General features: G+C 45.1%; 1 protein-coding gene across 1 annotated transcript; it reads left to right on the plus strand.

Moving 5' to 3' along the window:
* Positions 1-261: 261 nt before the first annotated feature.
* Positions 262-6,889, plus strand: LOC104157193 (chromosome unknown open reading frame, human C7orf26; the record flags this gene model as incomplete). The annotated part of the gene is given in 5 exon segments (XM_009698833.1): positions 262-483; positions 1,760-1,925; positions 3,848-4,375; positions 6,074-6,113; positions 6,682-6,889. Coding segments are annotated over 5 exon segments (1,164 nt in total), but the record flags the coding sequence as incomplete, so codon positions are not given.
* Positions 6,890-8,503: the final 1,614 nt, after the last annotated feature.

Genomic DNA, 8,503 nt, shown 5'->3' on the forward strand with positions numbered 1-8,503 from the left:
TTGTGGGCAGTGCTTGCTGGTACAGCAAGCACCAGCTTTGGGTATCCAGGTATTCAAATGCAACCTAGAGCTTTTCAGTGTAACTAGGTAAATGCAGTGGTGGTTCAGGAAGTTTAAGTATGTGTACTGTGCACAAAGATTGAGTTTCTAACACCTGAGGGAAAATCTCAGCCTTTACTGTCCCTGTCTTTCACCAAAGCAGCTCTTAATTCTTCAAGAGCCCCAGTATATTTTGCAGCTTTTCCTTTTGTTTTCTTTCAGAGATTGAATTCACTTCAGGAACTTCAGCTCCTTGAGATCATGTGCAATTATTTCCAAGAGCAAACCAAGGATTCAGTCCGGCAGATCATTTTCTCATCTCTATTCAGCCCTCAAGGAAACAAAGCAGATGACAGCAGGATGGCTTTACTAGGAAAACTGGTTTCCATGGCAGTGGCTGTGTGCAGGGTTCCTGTTCTGGAGTGTGCTGCCTTCTGGCTGCAGGTACACCTTCTGTGCAGGCAGGGCAGTCTCGGGGAAGGAGCGAGGGAGTGTGTTGCAGTGGGTAGCGGACGAACAGAGGCAGAGTGTCACCTAACGGTTGGTGACAGCTGGTTGCAGTCAGCTGCTTGTCCGTGGCAGTTTCAGCTGATATAATAACTGGCTGCTGCAGCTACATTCACCCCACATCTGTGCTTGTGTCCAGTTCTTTGCTCCAGCATAAAGGTACAGCTTTTGCCAATCCGTTCATGTGCTGCACTCGCAGAAGAAATTGTTTTTTTTCCCGTGTGTGAAAGTTTTATTGATTTGCCCTCCCCCCCTCCAGTCCCAGCATGTCAAAAGGGATCAGTGGGGAGTTTCACCAACACAGGGGACAAACCGAGGGCAGTTAATGGTCACATTGCCCAAAGAAGCCAACTCTGGAGTTTGGGAAATAAACTGTCCCTTGTGTGCAAGTTTGGGCATGGCAGAAGAGGCAAACCTCTCTCTTGAGACTTGGGCACAAAATACCTGTGTCTGGTATTCATATCCATGACTGCAGTATGTCAGGGATCTCTTATATCTCCTCCTTTCCCATTGAGATTCCCCACTGTAGACCTTGGGAAGTGCATCTTTGTTTCCACTGCATTTGCGGGATGTGCAGAAGTTTCCTGCTTTACGGAAGGGGAAGAGCAGAAACACTGTGCTGGGAGGGGAAGGTGGGGGAAGGCAGACCAGTACGGTTTCTGTGAGGTCCCGCTTTTCCCATCTAGTGAGCCTTGGTAGAGGAGGAAGGGATGTAACCTGAACAGCAGAAGAAGGTGTAGTTTTTTTGCAGATCACAGCTCTTAAGTGACATGACTACACAGACTTTTTTCTACATTAAAAATGTCAAGCGTAACTGAGAGGTCACTGAACTGAACTGGTTCTGGTACTGAACTAGTTGAGCTACAGAACTGTGTTGCTGAAGCAGTGAGAAAATCTCCATCTAAGTCAAAATACTGATGTAAAAGGTTTTAATTTTAAACTACAGATATTGTAAACATGAAATATCGCCATCTGTTTTAATATTGTGAAATAGTAGTTTTATTTCTGAGTGGATCTTTGATATGCAGAGAGAGAGAGAAAGCACACTTTAGTTTTGGGAAAGTGGAAACACAAATGTTGAAACAGCAAAGTGGCTGGGTGATGTGGGCAGGCACAGTGTTTAGGCAACGCAGACTTTAAAGTCAGCTCTGTAGAACTGTCTGTGACTGGGTTTAATCCGCTTTTGCTTGTGTGCCGTCCCACGCCCCTGCAGCGAACCCCTGCTGTGTACTGCGTGAGGCTAGCCCGAGCCTTGGTCGATGACTACTGCAACTTGGTGCCAGGGTCCATCCAGACGCTGAAGCAGATATTCAGTGCCAGTCCTCGCTTTTGCTGCCAGTTCATTACATCCGTCACAGCTCTGTACGACCTCTCTTCAGGTAGGTGTTTCCAAGCTCTGGTTTTCAAAGAGAGTGCAGTATCATGCAACACAAATTAACTGTCGCAAGTGAATTAACTGCTGAAATTCTAAAGGTGCTTGTTACCATGTAATTATTGCCAGAAGCAGCTCAGGCATGTGGCTGTTGCATCATCTGTCACTGGGGCGGGAATAGAAATAACCACTCAGTGGCTGAGGGGAGAGCCTTTGCTGAAGAAGCAGCCGGGTAATGCCTGACACAAAGGGCAACGTCCTCCACAGAAGGCAAAGGACACTGAGACCTTATTGATTGAGCAGCTCTAGGAGTGAAAGCTGATCTGCCTGGGCTGGGCAGTTGGACCTGCCTCTTGTGTGTCACCTACGCAGCAGATAGAGTCAGGGCTGTCTGTCAGTCCAATTCCTTCCAAAAAGGGGAGAAACACAAATTCTGAATGTTTGCAAGCTGGAGCAGGATTTCTGTTGAGCAGTGATGAGAAACACAATCAACAGCGTACTTCCAGTGCGCTCTTTAACTGTGTGTGTGGTCAGCTAGCAATATGAGCTGTCTCGAGTTGTTGTTGCTCAGACACTGGAAATGTGTAGGTGGCTAAAATAAGATTGATTTACCTGTACTTAGCGAGAGTGACAGAGAGCTCATGGTAGACTAGGGAACAACCATACACTAAATACCAACATCATATATAATCCAAAAAAGAAAATACTATTTGTTATCAGTAAAGGAAATGTTTTGCACAGTCTTCTCCAGATAAGCAGCTTGGCATTAGTGAGAGAGGTGCAGGCTTACACTTGTTTTTTTTTTAAAAAAGTATTTGGTAGAGCTCATAGCATATTCTTCCTCAGTATTTTGTATTTGTCTTGTGCAACGACTTGGAAGTTCATCCTGCTAATTAAAAGATGTGTCAGAAAGGAAATAACATGAGTTATAGGAAGTATTTTTTTTAATTCCTTAGTTTATTTGAGAAGTTATTGGTGACACAAGAAAAGGAAGCTCAGTCTTCAAAGAGCAATCTATAACTGGGCAGTCTCCACCATGTCCTGAGGACAGGAGTCAATCACACAAACAGCAGTATCTGCGATACTCAGAGGTCTCACAAAAGCTAGAAATTGGAAAATACTGATTCTATATCCAGTGCACATAAGTAATTTGTAGTCCAGATGATTTGTCCTATGAATCATTTCAGGTACAAAAGACCTGACTAGATAGTTTGGTGCTGAGCCCTTTGTTGGCACTGTACACAACTCACAACAAAAGTAGGTTGCTCAGTCCAGTAGCCTGCCCCTGTGACGGGGCGCAATGCACAATTACTCTGAAGTCAATGGTTCTCTTGTCTGTAGTCAAGCTGCAGTTCCTGACCACTTTTTGCTTCTTACTTGAAGCTTTACATAATCTTATAATCCTTTACCTGTCATGTGATTGTGTTGTTGCGTTATGTTTTTCCACAAGACATGCTTGTTTAGGTAAGTCTTAAAGGAAATGAGTTGAAGGGTTGGGGTGAAGAGAAAGAAGTGCCAACAAGTTTTTCCTGTTCCCTTGCCCATTGTATCTGCTGTGGCAAGGGGTAAATGGAGACTGAGTTTAGAGAAAAAGTGAGCAGATAATGGGTGGGAGAGAGAAAAATAACAAAAGCAGCTTTGCTGGGAAGGGGGATAAATGCTGGTGTTTGGTGGTGTCTCCAGAATAGGTGGAGGCGGTGAAGTTGACAGAAACATGGTTGTGTCTTCCCTGGAACAAATGAGCATCTACCTTTGGTGTCTTGGAAAAAAAAAGAAAAAAAAAGAAAAAAAAAAAGCAGAGTTGGGGAGGTTCTGAAATTGTAATTCTGACAGTGCAGGAAGGGTCTGTGTGAGAGATTAATTAAAGACTGCTGTCCTGTGCTTCAGTGCAAGGCTCAGCTTACCCCACAATAACTTTCCTATCTTCAGATGACCTCATCCCTCCTTCGGATCTGCTCGAGTTGATTGTTTCCTGGATCTTTGAGGACCCCCGCTTGATCCTCATCACCTTTCTAAACACTCCTATTGCAGCCAACCTGCCAATAGGGTTTTTAGAGCTCACCCCGCTGACGGGACTGATCCGTTGGTGTGTGAAGGCCCCCTTGGCTTATAAAAGGAAGAAGAAAGCCTCTCTCTCAAATGGACATCCTCCCAGCAAAATTGCCAAGGACTCGACTTCAGGAGAAGACAGAGATTGCCACCAGCTGTAGTCAAAACTGCATCTAAGTGTCCTGCAGGTTCTTACGATGCTCCAGGGGCATTTAACGGAGAAGAACCTTTATGGGCGCCTGGGGCTAATACCCTTTGACCACGTGGTTCCGCTCGTTGAGGAAATTAACAGACTATCTGACGAACTCAATCCTCTTAATGCATCCAAAGAGATCGAACTGGCTCTAGACAGACTGGCACAGGCTTTGCAAGTGGCCATGGCATCGGGAGCACTCCTGTGCACTAGAGGTAAGTTGTCGATGGGGCTGGCAGAGACCCCGGCGTGGGATTCTTCTTCTCCAGTGTGCAGAAGTTGTAAGAGGGAGTTCTGGGGTGAGGGGAGTAAAGATCAACGTGTTCACAGCAGAAGTAGTAGTTTGCTGCTTTTAGGAAGAAAGAGTGCAGGAAATAGTTCAGGAAAAATAACTGGATGGAAAGTAAGAAAGGAGAGATAATTGATGCAGGTGACTGGTGCGTTGCTTTGCAGAGCTGAAGAACTGATCTTTGACCTTGCAGTGTGCACAAGGGGGTTATATCTGGGTGTCCAGCATGGAGGCAAATTTGACCCCCTCAGAATTGCTTGTAGCTATTTAAAAAGCATTGTTTAATTGTGCTTCAAATTCACTTCTCTGAGTTTGCCTGCTGGAGGAGTTCATGAAGCAGATAAACTCATGGGATGGGTGTGCTAGACAAGAAATTTGAAAAGCAAACAAAAACTCTTCATCTGGAACTTCTGGGCCTCAAGCTCTCCTGTCATGAGACCCCATTACAGTGTGTATGGTTTCAGTTAAACTTAGTAAAGAAGCCTGCTAATGTGGCTTTTGTCCGTCTTTCCTGTTTCCAAACCCACTTCTTTCCGAAAGACCTGCAGAGATGAAAAAGGGAAGTGCATCAATGCAGTGCGGGGTCAGCCAGCCAGGCTGTTTTCTTGATACATTCTCTTGAAAACAGGTGAATTTTTTTTTAGTGTGTCCAGAAGTCTTAAAGCTCCCCGACAGCCAGGACAGTTAGTGCTGACCGCGGCTGCAGAGACTGACCTTTCCCTAAGCAGGTGCCTGAGGCTTTTGCCCTGGCTGAACCAGTGCTGCTGGTCAAATCTCAATGTTCTTTCTAATCTTTTATGAAGTAGTTCTGAATGTAACAAGAACAAGCAGAAGAGTGGGGGTTTTTTTGAGATGATGGCTTATTTCAGCTGTGTTTTTTCTTGGCTGTTTACCTGGTACGTTCCAAGCGCTTGCTCTTATTGTAAAGTGGAAGGTAATTCAGTAAAATAGCTGCTGCAGTTATTTCAGTGTTTTGAGAGTGTGTTTATCTACAAAGGCAGGAGTTTGTTCTCAAGCTGTTCCTGAAAGGTCTCTCGCAACAGAGTATGTTGTTAAATACCTTGGTTCTAGCTATTTTGCTTTAGCAGAAGTTTGGAGATTGCAAAAAAGGTGCAATTTTAGTTGATAGACCTCAGCAAAAAAAACATAACCCTTTCTTTACACTATCATTGTTTAAAAACTCTGAAACCAAGACAAAACAGGTATTGGATAAGCTTTGCCTTGCTTTGCCCTGATGCCTTTCTCATCATAAATGCTGTATTCAGTGGGGAGAGTCAAACCTTGTATTTCCTATGTCTTAGTTACTTCTTGTTAGTATATTGGTATTGCAAATTCTATACTAAGGCTTGGTCTGCCTTGAAATGAAGCTGCATTTCCCATATGACAGCATAGGTTAAACGTCGAACGTAACATAAAGTGTCTGGTGTGGAAAGCTGAGGTAAGGACTGGTGAGATGGAGAAACATTTTTCTCTCTTATGAAAGTTTTTGGCCTGAGATTGGGATTCTGGGTCTGTTGATGACTGGAGCTTTTTCAGTAATCTGACCTTCTAGGAGGAGAATGGAGAGGAAAATAGCTCTAATTTCTGCTTTACCCTTATTGTTATGTCTTTTGTCCTCTTTCAGATGACTTGAGAACTGTGTGCTCCAGGCTACCGCATAACAAGTAAGAGACCTTTCTACACCTGTTTTGCTTTTGATGCATATTCCAAGACACACACTTGAGGGCTGTTGAGACAAAAATCTCTAAAAATTTGTGTTTACTTTCTTGAAGTTGGCCTTTATTCACATATAGTTTAGCATGCAGGTAAAAGTGATAAACAGTGCTGGCTACTTCTTCCCTGGACTCTTGACTAATGGAAACTTCAGTGACTCACCTCATATAGACGATCTTGCCCAGTCCGTGTTAGAGCAAATGCACAGAAAGGGAAAATGAAATTACAATGTGGAACCTACCCCAGAGTTGTCCTGTCCCCAACTCCCCGCTTGTTTTACCTGACCCTAAGCTAAACTGCACTTTGCTTCTTGCCTCTTTGCAAAGAGCAACTAAGTTTAAAAAAAAAGTCTTCTGCAAGCTGTAAAGAGCAAAATTGAATCACTATCTTCTTGCCTCTCACCGGTGCTGTGTGTTGGTTATGAATTGTCCTTAGAGCCAGGCCCTTGTGGGCTGGGAAGAGCCATGACAAAAGCCTTCTCTAAATAATCCTCACGCCTGTCTGAATTTCTCTCCACAGCCTGCTCCAGCTGGTGATTTCAGGTCCAGTACAGCAACCGACCCATGGCGCTCTGCCACCAGGATTTTATCCTCATATCCATACTCCTCCTCTGGGCTACCCCGCGCATGCCGCACACCCTGCGCTCCCGGCTCACCCGGCGCTCCCGGCTCACCCCGTACAAACATTTATACCAGGAATGACATTCCCATACCGACCTATTCGCTAAAATGCTAAGACTGTAGAGTGTACCCAGTTTCCTTTAGTCTGAGGAAGCCTTGCAGATGAAACCAAATGTCTCGGGAGCCGCATTTTCCTCTTTGGTGTAGAGCTGAGCAGTGCCCGTGTGAGGGATCAGCCCTTCAGCAGCGGAGAAGACACACACGGGTAGGCTGCAGTTGACTTGGGTGTGAGATGCAGATACTAAGGCAGATCATAGGGACAAAAGGAGGGGGTGAGAAGAGGCAACAGAAACTCTAAGCAGTGTGTGGAAATTTTTTTGATCCACGTTGTTTCGTATAATTGCCAAGGGTATGATCTTTCTCAATCGTGTTTTTCAGTAGCCCTGATCTGTTTACAGCACAGTGTGCCCAGCTACTCTTGCTGTAGGAGGGCCAGAAAGCTGTGAGATTTCTCAAGCTAGTCCACTCCAGCCTGCTTGTTTCTTTGTAAATGTTTGTATCTATAGCTACAGAGTATGTGTACACTGTATATTTTTGGAACACAAATGTTTGTTTCAGAAGCACAAGGTAGAGTACAGCATCACTTCCTATTAAAGGAAACAATTTAAGAAGCATAAACTAATTCTGCCACTTTATCTTTCGAACAGCGATTAGAAGGTCCAACTCGTTAGGCCTGTGCTAGAGAGGGAACAAAACCCCTTTGTGGCTGCAGTGACCCGTTATCTTCCAGACTTGGGAAGTGCCCTCTTTGGGTGCCTCAGTCAGCGATTCATGAAACTTTGGGGTGAGATCTGGTGTGTTTAATTAATGCTAGCTGGAAAACTAGCCAAAGGCTGGCTGTGGTGTGCTGGCCAGCTCTGAGTGAGGCACAGGCTGGTGCGGAAGCATCCCGGGAAGGGCAGCAGAACTTGCTGCTCTTAGCACTACAGTGGAAAGCTCTTTGGTTGAGTTCTTCTCTGTCATCATGCTGTGGTGCTCTGAGTCCTCCTCTGCTGGGTGAAAAAGCAAGAAAAAAGTGTCTTTTCTATACATTAGTGACTTTATTACAAAGAGCTCCACTGCTGTTGTCCCCATCGGAGGGGGTGTGGTGGGTGTGGTTACCTGATTGCACACTGGCTGCAAAAATGGGACAGATTAGATGGAAGCCGTGAAAATCCAATTTGAATGAAACAGCTGGAAAGGAAACTGTTTGCCTTTCTCTGGAAAGGGAAGGTAAATAATAATATTATAACAATATGCTTTAACTTTTGGTCGGCATTGAAGTGGTCAGGCAGTTGGACTAGATGATCATTGTAGGTCCCTTCCAACTGAAATATCCTATCTCATCTCACTTTGTAGAGCTTCAACGCCAAGGAAAAACCTTTAAAAACTTCTGTTATCAGAGCGAGAGTCATTGGCATCAAGCTCCTCCAGTGGGACAGGTTGCCTGGTGCCCCTTAAACTGTAGGACTGAGGAAAACCGCGGGAGAGGTGACACGGCGGCGTGACCAAGCCTGCATCCTTGTTTCCCAAGCGTTTGTGCTCAAGGATGCATCGTTAATTTAAATATCCCCTTTCATTAACAGCTTTGATTTCGCACTCTGCTCCCTAGCTGCTCTCTTGCCTGGGGCTGCCCACGTGGCCTGAGGGAGGGGGGGTCTCCTCTGCGCCTGCGCGGCACC

Source organism: Cariama cristata, unplaced genomic scaffold (genome assembly GCF_000690535.1).
Source record: "Cariama cristata isolate BGI_N322 unplaced genomic scaffold, ASM69053v1 scaffold36214, whole genome shotgun sequence".
NCBI lineage: Eukaryota > Metazoa > Chordata > Aves > Cariamiformes > Cariamidae > Cariama > Cariama cristata.